The following is a 16,877-nucleotide window of genomic DNA, read 5'->3' as shown; positions in this document are numbered from 1 at the left end:
TGGAGTGGGAGAGCAGGAGAGGAGAGGCAGGAGGTGAAACCAGCAGGGAGCACCTACCCAGGAAGGCCGCCCAGTGCAGGGGCTGCCGGTCCTTCTTGTCACACGTGCTGGGGCTGGCACCTTTGTTGAGCAGCAGGTTCACCATCTGTGGGGTGTGGGGACAGCATCAGTGGGGCCACCACGATGGCCCTGCCCACCCCATCCCTGTCCACCCCAGTCCGTGCCGACCCCAGTGTCTCCGGCCACCCCGATGTCCCTGCTGCCCACCCTGATGCCCCTGCCCACCCCAACATCCCTGCCCACCCTTGTCCCTGCTGCCCACCCTGTCCCTGTCCACCCCAATGTCCCTGCTGTCTGCCCATCCTGATGTCTCTGCCCGCCCTTGTCCCTGCTGACCACCCCAACGTCCCTGCCCTGTCCCTGCCTGCCCCAATGTCCCTGCTCATCCCTGTCCCTGTCCACCCCCATGTCCCTGGTGCCCAGCCCTGTCCTTGTCCACCTCAATGTCCCTGTCCACTCCATCTCTGCCCACCCTTGTCCCTCCTGCCCACCCCAATGTTCCTGCCCACTGCAATGTCCCTGCCCACCCCTATCCCCGCCTGCCCTGTCCCTGTCCCTGCCCACCCCAATTTCCCTGGTACCCAGCCCTGTCCTTGTCCACCCCAATGTCCCTGCCCACCCCATCCCTGCCCACCCTGATGCCCCTGCCTACCCCAATATCCCTGTCCACCTCAATATCCCTGCCCAACCCAATGTCTCTGCCCACCCTGACCACAATCCCCAACCCAATGTCTCTGCCCACCCTGACCACAATCCCCACCCCAATGTCTCTGCCCACCCCAATGTCCCTGCCCACCCCAAGGTCCCCGCCTGCCCTGTCCCCGTGCCCCGGGCACCTCGAGGTGGCCGCTGTGCACGGCGTGGTGCAGCGCCGTGCGCCCGGTGCGGTCGGCCACGTTGACGGTGCTGAGCAGCGGCACCAGCGCCTCCACGCACTTGGTGGCCCGGTTGGCCGCGGCCACGTGCAGCGGCGTCTGCCAGTGCTTGTCGCGGGCGTTGACGTCGGCCTGGTGCTTCAGGAGCACGTGGAGGGCTTTCTGTGGGGTGGGAGAGTCAGAAAGGCTCGGGCACGACCCCCAGATCCCAATTCCTGCTGATCCCAGGGCTGTGGGATTTCCCGCTGTGGGATTTCCCCCAAGGAGCTCTTTGTGTCCGTGTCAAGCCATGGGTGGGGGTTTCTCTCCAAGTGTGAGAGCTGGGAGAAGGGATATTCCCACTGGGAAAGGTCCTGGGGTTGGACTGGTGTGGCCAGGGTGGCACCTGGGCTGTCCCAGCCGTGGGCACAGGGATTGTCCCCCTGTGCTGGCACTGCTGGGGCCCCTCCAGTGCTGGCTCCAGCCCTGGGCCCCCCCGGCCACAGACATCGAGGGGCTGGAGCGTGGCCAGAGCTGGGGAAGGGCTGGAGCAGCAGGAGAAGGGTCTGGAGAGGCCCTGAGGGAGCCGGGAAAGGGGCTCAGCCTGGAGGGAAGGAGGCTCAGAGGGGAATTTCCACCCCACAACTCCCTGGTGGGACAGCGGGGTTGGGATCTGCTCCCAGGAACAGCAGGAGGAAAAGAAACACCCCCAGATTCCTCCAGGAGAGTTCAGGGTGGACATCAGGAGGAATTTCCTCCTCGAAAAGCTGCTCAGGCTTTGGAACTGCCTTGGTGGAAAGGAGGCTCAGAAGGAACCTTTCCACCCCACAACTCCCTGATGGGACAGCAGAGCCGGGATCTGCTCCCAGGATACCAGGAGGAGAAGAAACAGCCCCAAATTCCTCCAGGAGAGGTTCAGGATGGACATCAGGAGGAATTTCCTCCTGGAAAAGCTGCTCAGACTTTGGAGCTACCCAGGCAGGTTTGGAGTCCCCATCCCTGAGGTGTCCCTAGTGGGGATTGAGCTTGGGAGATCTTTCCCAAGCTCTAACCTCCTGGAATTCTGCGAATCCCCCACCCTCACCTGGGCTGCTCCAGCTCCGTTTGCAGGTGGGACCTGAGCCAGGTGGGCTCATCCCACCCGATCCCAGCCAGGAATCCTGGCTGGGGGAAGGAAAACCCCGGAGCCACAGGAAGAACCACGTGAGGAGCCACATGAGGAACCGGGAGCAAACGTTCCCCGGTGACCCCAGGGCCCGGGGGATGAGAAATCTGACCCACAAACCCCCAAATCCCCACAGAAGCAGCTGGGCTGTCCAAATTCCCAGAGAAGCAATGAGGGTGCCCAAACCCCCAAATTCCAAAACTCCCAGGGAATCACTGGGGGTGCTCAAACCCCCAAACCTCCAAATTCCCAGAGAAGCAGCAGCAGGGAAATCCCTGGGCGACGGAGGAAAGGCAACAAAGGAGGATTTTTTCCCAGCTCTCCCCAGAACTTTTCGCATTCCCCAAACCCCAAAAGAAGGAAAGGGGAAGAGAAAATCCCTTTTTCCCCCCAGCAGCCCCGTTCCCACGGGATTTCCTCCCCCTGGAGCACCAACCTCGTGGCGAGAGGCCGCGGCGCGGTGCAGCGGCGTCAGCCACACCGTGTCCTTGGCGTTCACATTAGCACCTGTGGGGACACAGAGACAGTCACATTCCTGGGGATAAATCTGACAGCATTCTGTGTGTCAGGATTCCCTGGGATAAATCTGACAGCATTCTGTGTGTCAGGATTCCCTGGGATAAATCTGACAGCATTCTGTGTGTCAGGATTCCCTGGAGTTAAATCTGACATCATTCTGTCTCAGGATTTCCAATTCTGACATCATTCTGTCTCAGGATTTCCTGAATGTAATTCTGACATCATTTTCTCTCAGGATTTCCAATTCTGACACCATTCTGTATCTCAGGATTCCCTGGACATAAAACTGACATCATTCTGTCTCTGAGAATTCCCTGGAGATAAATCTGACATCATTCTGTCTCGCAGAATTTCTAATTCTGACATCATTCTGTCTCAGGATTTCCTGAATGTAATTCTGACATCATTTTCTCTCAGGATTTCCAGTTCTGACATCATTTTCTCTCAGGATTTCCAGTTCTGACATCATTTTCTCTCAGGATTTCCAATTCTGACATCATTTTCTCTCAGGATTTCCAATTCTGTCATCATTTTCTCTCAGTATTTCCAATTCTGACATCATTTTCTCTCAGGATTTCCTGGACATAAATCTGACCTCATTCTCTCTCTCAGGATTTCTAATTCTGACATCATTCTGTCTCTGAGAATTCCCTGGAGATAAATCTGACATCATTCTGTCTCTCAGGATTTCCAATTCTGACATCATTCTGTCTCTCAGGATTCCCTGGATATATTTCTGACATCATTCTGTCTCTCAGGATTTCCTGGACATAAATCTGACATCATTCTGTGTGTCAGGATTCCCTGGAGATAATTCTGACATCATTTTCTCTCAGGATTTCTTGGAGAAGCACAGCGAGAAGACAAAACAATCTTCACCTCTGCTCCTTTGGTTTCCCCCCATGTGGAATTTGGTTTTTTTGAAGTGATTATGCTTAATTAGGTTCGGGTGGAAGTTGTTTAATGACCAATCAGATCCAGCTCTGGCTCAGAATCTCAGCAGAGCCATGAGCTTGTTAGTTAATTAATAAGATAAAGAAGAAATAAATATGTAAAATAGTAAAAGTATGTAAAATAGTAAAGCACTATTTTACATATTAAGTGTGTAAAATAGCAAAATTGTAATAATTTACTATTAATACAGTATATTAATAATATATTATCTAGTATATATTATATACTTTACATAAAATACTATATTAATATATGTATATAGATGTATATTTATATAGTGTATTATATCTATAGTATATATATACTATATAATATCCTATAATATATACTATATACTATAATATATACTGTATACTATAATATACACTATACACTACTATTATACCTTACTAATATAGTATAAAATACTATATTTACATAGTATATTATATTTTATATTAAATAGCATACCTATATGTATATTTATACAGTATATTAATTGATAGTATATATATACTATAAAACATACTGTAATATATACTATATACTACTATTATATTATACTATTACAGTATAATACACTATATTTACATTGTATATTTTACATTAAATAGTACATCCCCGAAGCCCAACAGGGGCTCCCTGCACCCCACAGATTTTAGGGGATTTTCCACCGATTTTGGGGATTTTCTCTGGGATCAAGTAGCTGAGCATCCCCCTTGTCCTCCTGAGCACCCCACAGATTTTAGGGGATTTTCCACCGATTTTGGGGATTTTCTCTGGGATCAAGTAGCTGAGCATCCCCCTTGTCCTCCTGAGCACCCCACAGATTTTAGGGGATTTTCCACCGATTTTGGGGATTTTCTCTGGGATCAAGTAGCTGAGCATCCCCCTTGTCCTCCTGAGCACCCCACAGATTTTAGGGGATTTTCCACAGATTTTCAGGAATTTTCTCTGAAATGTTCACATCCCCTCCTGGCTCTGTCTCCACCTCGGCTATTTTGGTTCCAAGATGTGGAAATGTTTGGGATTGTGGCAGCGTTCCCAAATCCTCCCCGCGAGCTCGGGGTGCAGCCCGGATTTTGGGGGCCCCTGGCTCTCACCTGACAGGATGAGCAGCTCGAGGATTGCAACGTCTCCGATGTAGGCAGCAGCGTGGAGCGGCGTCCGGCGTTCCTGGTCCTGCAGGGGCATGGGGAGAGCGCATCCCTGAGCTTGGAGACTGGGAGGGACTGGGAGGGACTGGGGGAGGCTGGGAGAGGCTGGGATGGGGCTGGGATGGACTGGGGGAGGATGGGAGAGACTGGGAGAGACTGGGAGGGACTGGGAGGGACTGGGGGAGACTGGGAGAGGCTGGGATGGGGCTGGGATGGGGCTGGGATGGGGCTGGGATGGACTGGGGGAGACTGGGCTGGACTGGGGGAGACTGGGCTGGACTGGGGGAGACTGGGAGATAATGGGAGAGACTGGGAAAAGATGGGAGAGGGTTGGGAAAGGCTGGGATGGGGCTGGAAGAGGGATGGGAGAGACTGGGAGAGGCTTGGAAAAGGATGGGAGAGACTGAGAGAGACTGGGATGGAACTGGGACAGAGTTGGGATGGGCTGGGATGGCGCTGGGAGAGGGATGGGAAGGGCTGGGAAAGGCTGGGAGAGGCTGGGAGAGGCTGGGAGAGGCTGGGAGAGGCTGGGAGAGGCTGGGAGAGGCTGGGATGTGGCTGGGAATGGGGACGGGAAAGGTTTTGGGGAGCACCAGGTGAGGGATAAAAATAATTTTGGAAACACCAAGTGAGGGATGGGGTGGGATGGGATGGAAATGGGGATGGAAATGGGGATGGGGATGGGATGGGATGGAAATAGAAATGGGGATGGAGATGGGGATGGGAGAGGATGGGATGGGATGGGATGGGATGGGATCAGATGGAAATGGGGATGGAAATGGGATGAGATGGAAATGGAAATGGGATGGGAGGGATTTGGGGATGGGGATGGGGGGGATTTGGAGATGGAAATGGGATGGGGATGGGATAGGATGGGATGAGAGGGATTTGGGAAGCCCTGAGGGAGGCCGGGAAGGAGCCAGGGAGCAGCAGAGCAGCAGCAGCAGCAGAGCAGCAGCAGCAGCAGCAGAGCAGCAGCAGCAGCAGAGCTCTCACCAGTACATTGATGTTCTCCTTCTGATTGAGCAGCGACCGAACCTCCTCCACATCCCGGTTGAAGATGGCTTGGACCAGAGGGGGCTGCAAGGGACAGCAGAGGTGACAGGGGACACAGGGAGAGGTGACAGTGACACTGACACAAAGAGAGGTGACAGTGACAGGGGACACAGCTGGAACACGTGGTGACAGTGACGGGGACACAAAGAGGGGTGACAGTGACACTGACACAAGGAGAGGTGACAGTGACAGGGACACAGCTGGAACGAGGGGTGACAGTGGCACTAGGAGAGGTGACAGTGACAGGGACACAGCTGGAACGAGGGGTGACAGTGACACCAGGAGAGGTGACAGGGACACAGGTGACACTGACAGGGGACACACCCGCACACCCCCAGCCCGTGGCAGCACCTCCTTCACCCCACTGCAACTGAGTTCTATTAATTAAAACACCATTCCTACCAATTAATTAACAAACTGCTCTTTGCTAAACAAATTTCTATCAAACACTTCACATCTTCTCAATACCAGCTGTAACAAATTAAGCGAAATATTGGTTTTTAATCTTTTTTCTGAGCTTTTCACAGGTTTTTTTTCCCCAGGATGATGCCTGGCGAAGTTTCCTGCTGCTCCCTGTGACCAGAGCTGAGCTCTTGAGGCTCCAGCTCCTGCCACCCAAAATTTGGCCACAGCCCCAAACCCCTCTGGGACAACCATCCCTCACCCCCTTCCTTGTTCCCACACCTAAAAATTCCATTTTTCTACCAAAAGAACATGGGCTGAGCTGCTCTTGGGGTGCTGAGCACCCCCAAATTGCTGCCTCACCCCACACGACCCCACTGAGGCTTTTTTGGATGGAGAGATTTGGGTGCTGCGACCTCCCCAAGGCAAATTTAAAGCTCAAAATGAGCAAATTTTGCTTTTTTAAGCCTCTCCGAGCTCTGTCTGGCAGTGACCCCTTCCCAGCCCTGCCTCATCCCAAATTTAAAGGGCATTTCCACCCCTGGGAACACATCCTGGGTCAGGGCAAGGCTGCTTCATCCCCCTGGAATGCAGCAGCCTCAGCATCACGGTAAGATATTTTTTTGAAAAAAGGGTTTTTTAACCAAAAAAATAATTTGGGAAAGGCTGGAAAACACCAATGGTGCCCCAAAAGGCTCTGGGTGGGACAGAGGAATGGTTGGGGTATCCCAAAAAATGAAAATCTCTTTAAATCAGAGGCTGATCCCACAGATCTCTCCCTTCCTTCATCCCCTCCTGACCCCAAATTCCCCCTTTTTTCATCCCCCTCATCCTCAGCTCCTCCCAGGGCTCCAAAATTCTTCCCTGGATTTATGGCAGGAGGGAATCAGGGCTTGGTGTGGGGTTGGGGTCGGGGGGCTCTGGCAGCTCCCGACCCCAAAATCCGGGGGATAAAGGAGGTTTTGGGGAAATCTGTGGCTAAAAGGGGCTCCGAGCCCCCGGGGTCACGGCTCTGGGGACAGCACAGCCACGCAGGGGGGTCCCCAAAACCTGATGGGGACACTCTGAACCCCACATTTGTCCCTGAAACTCGACAGGGACGCTCTGCACCCCAAGAGGGTCCCCAAAACCTGATGGGGACGACCTACACACCAAGAGCACCCCCAAAACTCATCGGGTAAATCCTGCACCCCAAAACCTCCCTGAGGCTGCCCTGCTCCCCAGGGGTACCCCAAAACCCCGGAGCTGCTGGGGAGGCAGCAGGAAGTGCAGCGGGGCCGGGGGTCCCGGGGCTGGGGTCCCCCCTTGATGCTCTGAACTCCCTGATCCAGGAGATCCCAATCCCGGGGTTCTCCTTTTCCTGGGATTCTGCCATTCCCGGGGTTCACCCATTCCTGGAATCTCCTGTTCCTAATCCCAGTGTCCCGTTCCTGGGATTCTCTTGTCCCACTCCCAGGATTCTTCCATTCCCGGGGTTCTCCCATTCCTGGGATTCTCCCACTCCTGACCCAGGTGTGTCAACCCCAGGGATCTCCTGCTCACAATCACGGTGTCCCATTCCCTGGCTTCTCCTGTTCCAGGGCCAGGGGATCCCATTCCTGGGATTCTGTCATTCCCAGTGTTCTCCTATTCCCGGGGTTCTCCCATTCCCGGGGTTCTGCCATTCCCAGGATTCTCCCATTCCTGGAATCGCCTGTTCCTCATCCCAGTGTCCCATTCCCGTGATTCTCCCATCCCATTCCCGGGGTTCTCCTGTTCCTGATCCAGGGTTCCTATTCCCAGGGTTCTGCTGTTCCTGGGGTTCTCCTCGATCCAAGTATCCCAACCCCATGGATCTCCTGTTCCTGATCCCTGGGTCCCATTTCAGGATTCTCCCATTCCAGGGCTGGAGTTCTCCCCTTCCCAGGGTTCTCCCATTCCTGATCCCGGGGTCCCGTTCCCGGGGGCTCTGCCGTTCCCGATCCAGGTGTCCCATCCCCGGGGCTCTCCCGGGGCAGGATCCCCCAGTGATGCTTCACATCCCCGGACCGCGGGTCCCATCCCCGGGGCTCTCCCGTTCCCGAGCCAGGGATCCCATTCCCGGGGGCTCCGCCGCTCCCGGTTCCGGGGTCCCATCACCGGGCCTCTCCCGGGGCAGGATCCCCGTTTGATGTTTCACCTTCCCGGGCCACAAAACCCTGCGGTTCTCCCGTTCCCGGCCCGGGGCTCCCATCCCCGGGGCTCTCCCGTTCCCGGCCCGGGGCTCTCATTCCCGTGGCTCTCCCGTTCCCTCCCGGGGCTCCCATTCCCGGGGCTCTCCTCCCGTTCCCTCCCGGGGCTCCCATCCCCGGGGCTCTCCTCCCGTTCCCTCCCGGGGCTCTCCCGTTCCCTCCCGGGGCTCCCATTCCCGGGGCTCTCCCGTTCCCTCCCGGGGCTCCCATCCCCGTGGCTCTCCCGTTCCCGTCTCTGGGCCCGGCGGGGCCGGAGCGGCGGGCAGGGCCCGGCGGAGCGGGGCCCGCGGCCTGGGGCGGCGCCGGGCCGGGCCCGGTGGCGGAGCCGCGCTAGGCCGCACATCCCCGGGCTGCCGTGGCGGCGCTGCCCGGGCGCGGCGCGGCGGCGGCGGCGGGCGAGAGCGGGGAGGGCAGGACGGGGCTGCGGCCGTACCTGGTCCGTGATGCTGAGAACCCCCATGTCGGGGCCGCCCTCAGCGCCCAGCTGCCGGCATCGGGTCCGGCCGCGGCGGCTCCGCTCGGGCGGCTGCGGGGCGGGGATGGAGCGGCGGGGATGCGCCGCCCACCGAGCCCGGAGCGGCGGCGGCGGCGGCGGCGGCGGGGGCGGCCCCGGGGCGGCGGCATCGCCGGGGGGCCGCGGGGGAACGGGCCGGGGGTCTCCGGGCAGCGGCGGGCCCGGCCCGAGGGGCGGCGGGGCGGTGGGAGAGGGACCCGGGGGTCGCTGCTCGGACCCGGGCCGGGGTGTCCCGGTGGGAATCACATCCCGGAGCGGCTGTCGGTAACCCCGGGGGTCCCGGGGGTCGCTGCTCTGACCCGCCCGGCAGTGTTCCCGGTGGGAATCACATCCCGGAGCGGCTGTCGGTAACCCCGGGGGTCCCGGGGGTCGCTGCTCTGACCCGGGCCGGGGTGTCCCGGTGGGAATCACATCCCGGAGCGGCTGTCGGTAACCCCGGGGGTCCCGGGGGTCGCTGCTCTGACCCGCCCGGCAGTGTTCCCGGTGGGAATCACATCCCGGAGCGGCTGTCGGTAACCCCGGGGGTCCCGGGGGTCGCTGCTCTGACCGGGCCGGGGTGTCCCGGTGGGAATCACATCCCGGAGCGGCTGTCGGTAACCCCGGGGGTCCCCGGTGCCCCAGCCTGAAGAGTGGTGGGGTGGGGGGAGAAGGTCCCGGGGGTCCCCGTGTGCCACTCCCATCCCTCTGTGGGGTCTGTCCGGTGGGAACTCCATCCCCCGGTGGTCCCGGGGGTCCCTGAGCAGCGCTGGGGCAGCGGGAGAGGGTCCCAGGGGTGCCGGTGTGCCGTTCTGTGGGATCTGCGCCATGGCAATCCCATCCCAGGGGTCCCACCTGCTGCTCCTCCATCCCAAAAGGTGCTGGAATGGTGGGAGGGGGTCCCGGGGGGTCTCATGTGCCACCTCCATCCCCCTCTGTGGGGTCTGTCTGCTGGGAATCCCATCCCCAGGCAGCTCCCGGTGCTCCCGGGGGTCCCCGAGTGGCTCCAAACCCATCCCGGGGCCTCCAGGCGGGGGTCCCGGGGCTCGGGGGGGTCACGGGCCCAGCTGCAGCTGAGCGGGGCCGGGCTGGCACCGGGAGCTGGGCTGGGAACTGGTGCTGCATTCCCTGCGCTGAACTGGGATGTGCTGGGCTGAACTGGGATGTGCTGGGAGGAGGAACTGGGATGTGCTGGGATGTGCTGGGAGGAACCGGGATGTACAGGGAGGAACTGGGCTGAACTGGACTGGGCTGTGCTGGTTGGGACTGGTTGGCACTAGGTAATGCTGAGCTGGACTGGACTGAACTGGGATGTGCTGGGCTGAACTGGGATGTGCTGGGTTGAACTGGGAGACACTGGGCTGAACTGGGATGTGCTGAGCTGCACTGGGACACACTGGGAGGCCCTGTTGTGTGCTGTGCTGTACTGGGCAGCACTGGGCCACACAGTTCCCGCAGCCACGCTGAATCCCCGGTCTCTCGGCTCCTCTGCCCGGTTCGCAGCGGGGCCCTTACCGGGACACGGCACCGGAGGCTCCCCGTCCCTCTCCGGACCCACGGACCGGGGGCACACGTGGGAGGCGCGGCCCCTGGGGCAGAGCCCAGCCCCGGCAGCCCCGGGCGGGGCACTCCCGGTCGCTCCCGGTCGCTCCCGGTCCCGGAGCAGCCGCATCCCCCGCCCGCACTACATTTCCCATGGTGCCCCGCGCACCCTCCGCCTACAACTCCCATGGTGCCCCGCTCGGGAGGCGGTGCCTCGCCCCGCCCCGTGACGTGCCCGGCGCTATGGCGACGCGGTGACGTCACGGGGTGAGAGGTCAGGGCGGCGCCGGTCCCGGCCCGGTCCCGGTCCCGGTCCCGGCCCGCTGATGGCGGCCCGGCGGCTCCGCGGCGCCCTCCAGCTCGGGGCGCGGCAGCGCCTGCGGACGGCGGCGGCCTCGCCCGGCAGGTGAGCGGCGGCGGCCCGGAGGTCACACCGGGGACACCGGGGACACCGGGGCGGGCACCGGGAGGCGCTCGTGCTGCGGGGGCTCCTCCGGGCCTGGCCGCGCTCCCAGCCCCCGTGAGGTGCGGTGGGCCCGGGGCCCTTGTGGGAACCGGGGGGTCCCGGCGGGGCCGTCCCGGTGATCCCGGGGCTCCCGGTGATCCCGGGGCTGCGGGGACCCGGCGGTGCCGCTGGCCCGGTTGGCCGCTGGGTGGGGAACGCTGGCTGGGGGGGGTCTGACCTTGGAGCGAACCCCGCGCGGGGACACCGGGAGCGCGCCGGTGCCGCCGCCGCCCGCGGGGGAACCGAGCCCCGGCGGGGTCACCCCGGTGTCACCGGGGAGGGGACAGCCCCCGGGCCACCCGCGGCACTGACCTCTGCGACACGGGGACACCAGCGGGACCGGCCGCCCCCGGTGGCTCCGGTGGCACCGGGGGGACAATTTCCGTGGGAAAGTCGCGATGTCCCCCCGGGAGCGACACCGGAGGGACGGGACGGGACCGGGAAGGGTCTGGGAGCGGTGGGAAAGGGACCCGGGATGGGCTGGGAGGGACAGGGAGGGACCAAAAAGGGACAGAGAGGGACCAAAAAGGGACAGGGAGGGACCAAAAAGGGACAGGGAGGGACCAAAAAGGGACAGAGAGGGACCAAAAAGGGACAGGGAATGGCCAGGAAGGGACCTGGAAGGTCTGGAAGGGACCTGGAGTGGCCAAAAAGGAACCGGGAGTGGTTGGAAAAGGACCCGAGATGGTCTGGAAGGGGCTTGGGATGGGCTGGAAGGGACAGGGAGTGACCAAAAAGGGACAGGGATGGTTTGGAAGGGCTTGGGATGGGTTGGAAGAGACCTGGAAGTTCAGGAAGGGACCTGGGATGGGTTGGAAGGGGTTTGGGAAGGTCAGGAAGGGACCTGGGATGGGCTGAAGGGACCTGGAAGTTCAGGAAGGGATCTGGGATGGGTTAGAATGATCTGGAGTGGCCAAGAAGGGACTGGAAGTGGTTGGAAAGGGACCTGAGATGGTCAGGAGAGACCTGGGATGGTTTGGAAGGGACCTGGGATGGTTTGGAAGGGACCTGGGATGGTTTGGAAGAGACCTGGGATGGTTTGGAAGGGGCTTGGGAAGGTCTGGAAGGGCCCTGGAAGTTCTGGGAGGGAGCTGGGCCAGTCCAGAAAGGAGCAGGGAAGGGCTGGAGGGCACCCAGGGCAGGTGGGAATGGGCTTGGGATGGTCTGGAGGGATTTGGGAAGCCCTGGAAGGGATGTGGGAAGCTGTGAGGGACCTGTGAGGTTCTGGGAAGGACCTGGGAAGCTCTGGAGGGATTTGGGAAACTCTGGAAGGATTTCGGAAGCTCTGAGGGGTCTGTGAGGCTCTGGAGGGATTTGGGAAGCCCTGGGAGGGATGTGGGAAGCTCTGAGGGGCCTGTGAGGCTCTGGAGGGATTTGGGAAGCTCTGGAAGGATTTGGGAAGCTCTGGAAGGATTTGGGAAGCTCTGAGGGGCCTGTGAGGCTTTGGAAGGATTTGGGAAGCTCTGGAAGGGACCTGGAATGGTCTGGAAGGGGCTTGGGATGGTCTAGAAGGACCTGGAGTGGCCAAGAAGGGACAGAGAGGGATTTGGGAAGCTCGGGAAGGGCCCTTGTCCACCAGGAAGGGTCCCAGGGCTCGGTGCCCCCGGTGCCCCCGGTGCCGGTGGGTGCCCCCGGTGCTCCCGGTGACCCCGGTGACAGTGGGTGCTCCCGGTGCCAGTGGGTGCTCCCGGTGACCCCGGTGTCCCGCAGGCACGCGGCCCCGTGCGGGCTCCGGCTGGCCCGGCCGGGCCCCGCGGGTTGGGAGCCCCGAGCGCAGCCGAGCCGGAGCTTCCTGAGCCTCGGCAACCGGCGCAAGGAGTACTCGGAGCGGCGCATCATCGGGTGGGTGAGCCCAAACCCGGCCCCAAACCCAAACCCAGCCCCAAACCCGGCCCCAAACCCAAACCCAGCCCCAAACCCGGCCCCAAACCCAAACCCAGCCCCAAACCCGGCCCCGATCCTGACCCTGGCCCCAAACCCAGCTCCAAAGCCAAACCCAGCCCCAAACCCAAACCCAGCCTCAAACCAAACCCAGCCCCAAACCCAAACCCAGCCCAAACCCAGCCCCAGAGCCCAGCCCCGATCCTGACCCTGGCCCCAAACCCAGCCCCAAACCCAAACCCAAACCCAAAGCCAGCCCCAAACCCAAACCCAGCCCCGATCCTGACCCTGGCCCCAAACCGAGCCCCAAACCCAAACCCAAACCCTGGCCCCAAACCCAAACCCAAACCCTGGCCCCAAACCCAAACCCAGCCCCAAACCCAGCCCCGATCCTGACCCTGACCCCAAACCCAGCCCCAAACCCAGCCCCGATCCTGACCCTGACCCCAAACCCAAACCCTGGCCCTGACCCCAAACCCAAACCCAGCCCCAGCCTGGCCCTGACCCCAAACCCAAACCCAGCCCCAAACCCCGACCCCAACCCCAACTCCAATCCCAATTCCAGCCCCAATCCCAGCCCCATTTCCAACCGCAGTCCCAACCCCAGCCCTGACCACAATACCAATCCAGGCCTAGCCCTAACCCCAACCCCAATCCCAACCCTGACCCCAATTCCAACCCCACAGCCCCAACCCAATCCTAATTTCAGCCCCAATCCCAGCTCCGACCCCAACCCCAGCCCTGATCCCAATCCCAGCTCTGACCCCTGCCCCAGATCTGATCCCAGCCCTGGCCCCAATCCCAACTCCAACCCCAATTCCAGCCCCAACACCAATCCCAGCTCCAGCCCTGACCCCAGCCTCAACCCTGACCATAATCCCAGCCCCAGTCCTGACCCCAATTCCAACCCCAACCCCAACCCAACCCTAATTTCAGCCCCAATCGTATCTCCAACCCCAACCCCAGCCCTGACCCCTGCCCCAACCCCAGTGCCAGTCCTGACCCCAATTCCAACCCCAGCCCCAATCCCAACCCCAATTTCAACCCCAACCCAACCCCAATTTCAGCCCAAATTTCAGCCCCAATTTCAGCCCCAACCCGAATCCCAACCCTGACCCCAAATCCCAGCCCCAGTCCCATCCCAGCCCCGTCTCGGTGCAGGTACTCCATGCAGGAGATGTATGACGTGGTGGCCAACGTGGAGGACTACAAGAACTTCGTGCCCTGGTGCAAGAGGTCGGTGGTGCTGGCGCGGCGCTCGGGGCACCTGAAGGCGCAGCTGGAGGTGGGATTCCCGCCCGTGCTGGAGCGCTACACCTCCATCGTCACCCTGGTGCGGCCACACCTCGTCAAGGTCAGGGACACCGCGCTGGGGAGGGCTGGAGAGGCCCTGAGGGAGCCGGGAAAGGGGCTCAGCCTGCAGGGAAGGAGGCTCAGAGGGGAATTTCCACCCCACAACTCCCTGATGGGAGAGTGGGGTTAGGATCTGCTCCCAGGAACAGCAGGAGGAAAAGAAACAGCCCCAAATTCCTCCAGGAGAGGTTCAGGGTGGACATCAGGAGGAATTTCCTCCTGGAAAAGTGGTCAGGCTTTGGAACTGCCTTGGTGGAAAGGAGGCTCAGAGGGGAATTTTCACCCCACAACTCCTTGGTGGGAGAGTGGGGTCAGGATCTGCTCTGAGGAACAGCAGGAGGAAAAGGAACAGAGCCCTGCCCTGATTCTGGGGGGAATTTGCTGGTTTTGGGGAATATTTGTAGCTGTAGCCAGGTGGGGATTGGCCTCTTCTGCCACGGAATAACAGGACAGGAGGAAACGGCCCCAAGCTGTGCCAGGAGAGGTTCAGGGTGGACATCAAGAGGAATTTCCTCCTGGAAAAGTGGTCAGGCTTTGGAACTGCCTGGAGGGAAGGAGGCTCAGAGGGGAATTTTCACCCCACAACTTCCTGATGGGAGAGCGGGGTCAGGATCTGCTCTGAGGAACACCAACAGGAGAGGGAACAGCCCCAAATTCCTCCAGGAGAATTTCAGGGTGGACATCAGGAGGAATTTCCTCCTGGAAAAGCTGCTCAGGCTTTGAAACTGCCTGGAGAAAAGAAGGCTCAGAGGGGAATTTTCACCCCTCAACTCCCTGGTGGCAGAGCAGAGCAAGGAGGGGGTGTGACATCTGCTCCCAGAGAAGAACAGAAGGGAAACCAGCCTCAAGTTGTTCCGGGGGAGGTTCAGGTTGGAATTTCCCCGTGGAAAACGCTGCCAGGGAAGTTTTCAGTGCCCGTCCCCGGAGCTGTCCGGGATGTGGCACTCCCGGGGATCCAGGAGGGGTTTCAGCCCGGAGGGTTCCGTGATCCCGGTGGTTCCGGCCCCTGACAGCCCCTTGTGCCCTGCCCAGGCCGTCTGCACCGACGGGCGCCTCTTCAACCACCTGGAGACCAACTGGCGCTTCAGCCCCGGCATCCCCGGCTACCCCCGCACCAGCACCGTGGATTTCTCGGTAGGACCGCGCCCGGGCGCCCCGGGGAGGGCAGGGCTGACCCACCGGGGCGGGGCTGACCCACCGGGACTCACCCACCGGGGCTGACCCACCGGGACTGACCCACCGGGACTGACCCACCGGGGCTCACCCACCGGGGCTGACCCACCGGGGCTGACCCACCGGGGCTGACCCACCGGGGTCACCCACCAGGGCTCACCCACCGGGGCTCACCCATGGGGACTCACCCACCGGGGCTGACCCACCGGGGCTGACCCACCGGGGCTCACCCACCGGGGCTGACCCACCGGGACTCACCCACCGGGGCTGACCCACCGGGGCGGGGCTGACCCACCGGGGCTCACCCACCGGGGCTCACCCACCGGGGCTGACCCACCGGGACTCACCCACCGGGGCTGACCCACCGGGGCGGGGCTGACCCACCGGGGCTCACCCACCGGGGCTCACCCACCGGGACTGACCCACCGGGGCTCACCCACCGGGGCTCACCCACCGGGACTCACCCACCGGGGCTCACCCACCGGGACTGACCCACCGGGGCTCACCCACCGGGACTCACCCACCGGGGCTCACCTCCTCCTCCTCCTCCTCCTGCCCAGATCTCCTTCGAGTTCCGCTCCCTGCTGCACTCCCAGCTGGCCACCGTCTTCTTCGACGAGGTGGTCAAGCAGATGGTGGCCGCCTTCGAGCGCCGCGCCGCCAAGAACTTCGGGCCCGAGACGCGCATCCCGCGGGAGCTGATGTTCCACGAGGTGCACCAGACGTGAGGGCGGCGGGGCCGGGCACCCCCAAACCGTGCCGGGCACCCCCGGACCGTGCCGGGCACCCCCGGACCGTGCCGGGCCCGTGCCGAGCCCACCCCCCGAAATATTTATTCGAGAATTGCGTTTCTGCTGCCGTTGCCTCAACGCCCCCCTCGGGGCTGCCGTGAGCTGCGTCCCGGCGCTGGACTCACCCCGGTTTTGCAGCTGATTTGGGGTTTTAATGTTTTAGTTCTTGTTTGGTTGGGTTTCTTGTTTTCTTTCTTGGTTTTTTTGGTTCTTTTTGAGCTCCTCAGCCAGGCCGGAGGGCCCCGGTGGGGGCAGCTCCGGTGCTGGGCCCCGCCGTGTCCCGGGGAGGAGCGGGATGGGGGGTTTGGTGGGAGGGGGAGAGGGGGGGGGATGAAAAAAAACCTGCTGGGACCCCCCCCCTGCCCCATTTGCCCCCCAGCTCCTCCAGGAACAGAAGGGAAGGAGCCCCCCGAGCCGCCGCACACTTTGCACAAGCCACACGCACAGGGTGGGGAGGGGGCGGCTCCCGCTGCCCCCCCTCCACCGCCCCCCACCCAGCACCCTCCGCAGGGCACCCCCACCGCCCCCCAACTCACAGTTCCTCACCTGTGGGGGGGGGGGGGAGGGATGGGAAGGCCTCGGTTTCCCCCCCACCACCACCACGAAGCCCCCCCGGGGGGGTGAGGGGCTCCCCGAGCCCCCCGAGCCTGTCCCGAGTGCTGCCCGAGGAGGGAAGGGCTTTGCCAGGCCAATAAAGAGAATTTCCCAAGGGTCAGCAGCCTCCTGCTCCTCATTCAGCTCTGGGGGTGGGGGCCGCACGCTGAGACCCCCGGGTGGGGTGGGGGC

At 61.3% G+C, this 16,877-nt stretch overlaps 2 protein-coding genes across 4 annotated transcripts in view; one reads left to right on the top strand and one right to left on the bottom strand.

Moving 5' to 3' along the window:
* The window catches only part of ANKRD52 (ankyrin repeat domain 52), a 44,791-nt gene extending 35,844 nt beyond the window's left edge, over positions 1-8,947 (bottom strand). For both annotated transcript variants that reach the window (XM_072919713.1, XM_072919714.1), the window contains exons 1-6: positions 8,790-8,947; positions 5,685-5,768; positions 4,635-4,713; positions 2,516-2,586; positions 897-1,097; positions 58-145 (exon numbers count right to left, since the gene is read on the bottom strand). In XM_072919713.1, the coding sequence (XP_072775814.1) occupies positions 58-145; positions 897-1,097; positions 2,516-2,586; positions 4,635-4,713; positions 5,685-5,768; positions 8,790-8,816 (550 nt within the window). In that variant the 5' untranslated portion in view covers positions 8,817-8,947. The remainder of the gene's footprint in view (positions 1-57; positions 146-896; positions 1,098-2,515; positions 2,587-4,634; positions 4,714-5,684; positions 5,769-8,789) is intronic.
* A 1,689-nt stretch (positions 8,948-10,636) lies between these two features.
* COQ10A (coenzyme Q10A) lies at positions 10,637-16,806 on the top strand. Of its 2 annotated transcripts, XM_072919718.1 has the most exons (6): positions 10,637-10,794; positions 12,604-12,735; positions 13,936-14,128; positions 15,160-15,261; positions 15,861-16,050; positions 16,092-16,806. In XM_072919718.1, the coding sequence occupies exons 1-5, from the start codon at positions 10,715-10,717 to the stop codon at positions 16,026-16,028; spliced, it is 675 nt and encodes a 224-aa protein (XP_072775819.1). In that variant the 5' UTR covers positions 10,637-10,714; the 3' UTR covers positions 16,029-16,050; positions 16,092-16,806. The 2 variants fall into 2 exon arrangements, with proteins under 2 accessions (XP_072775819.1, XP_030115417.4); XM_030259557.4 differs by having other exon boundaries at positions 15,861-16,806.
* The last annotated feature ends 71 nt before the right edge of the window (positions 16,807-16,877 follow it).

This window comes from Taeniopygia guttata, chromosome 29 (assembly GCF_048771995.1).
Source record: "Taeniopygia guttata chromosome 29, bTaeGut7.mat, whole genome shotgun sequence".
Lineage (NCBI taxonomy): Eukaryota > Metazoa > Chordata > Aves > Passeriformes > Estrildidae > Taeniopygia > Taeniopygia guttata.
This window is presented reverse-complemented; position numbering and strand designations above follow the sequence as displayed.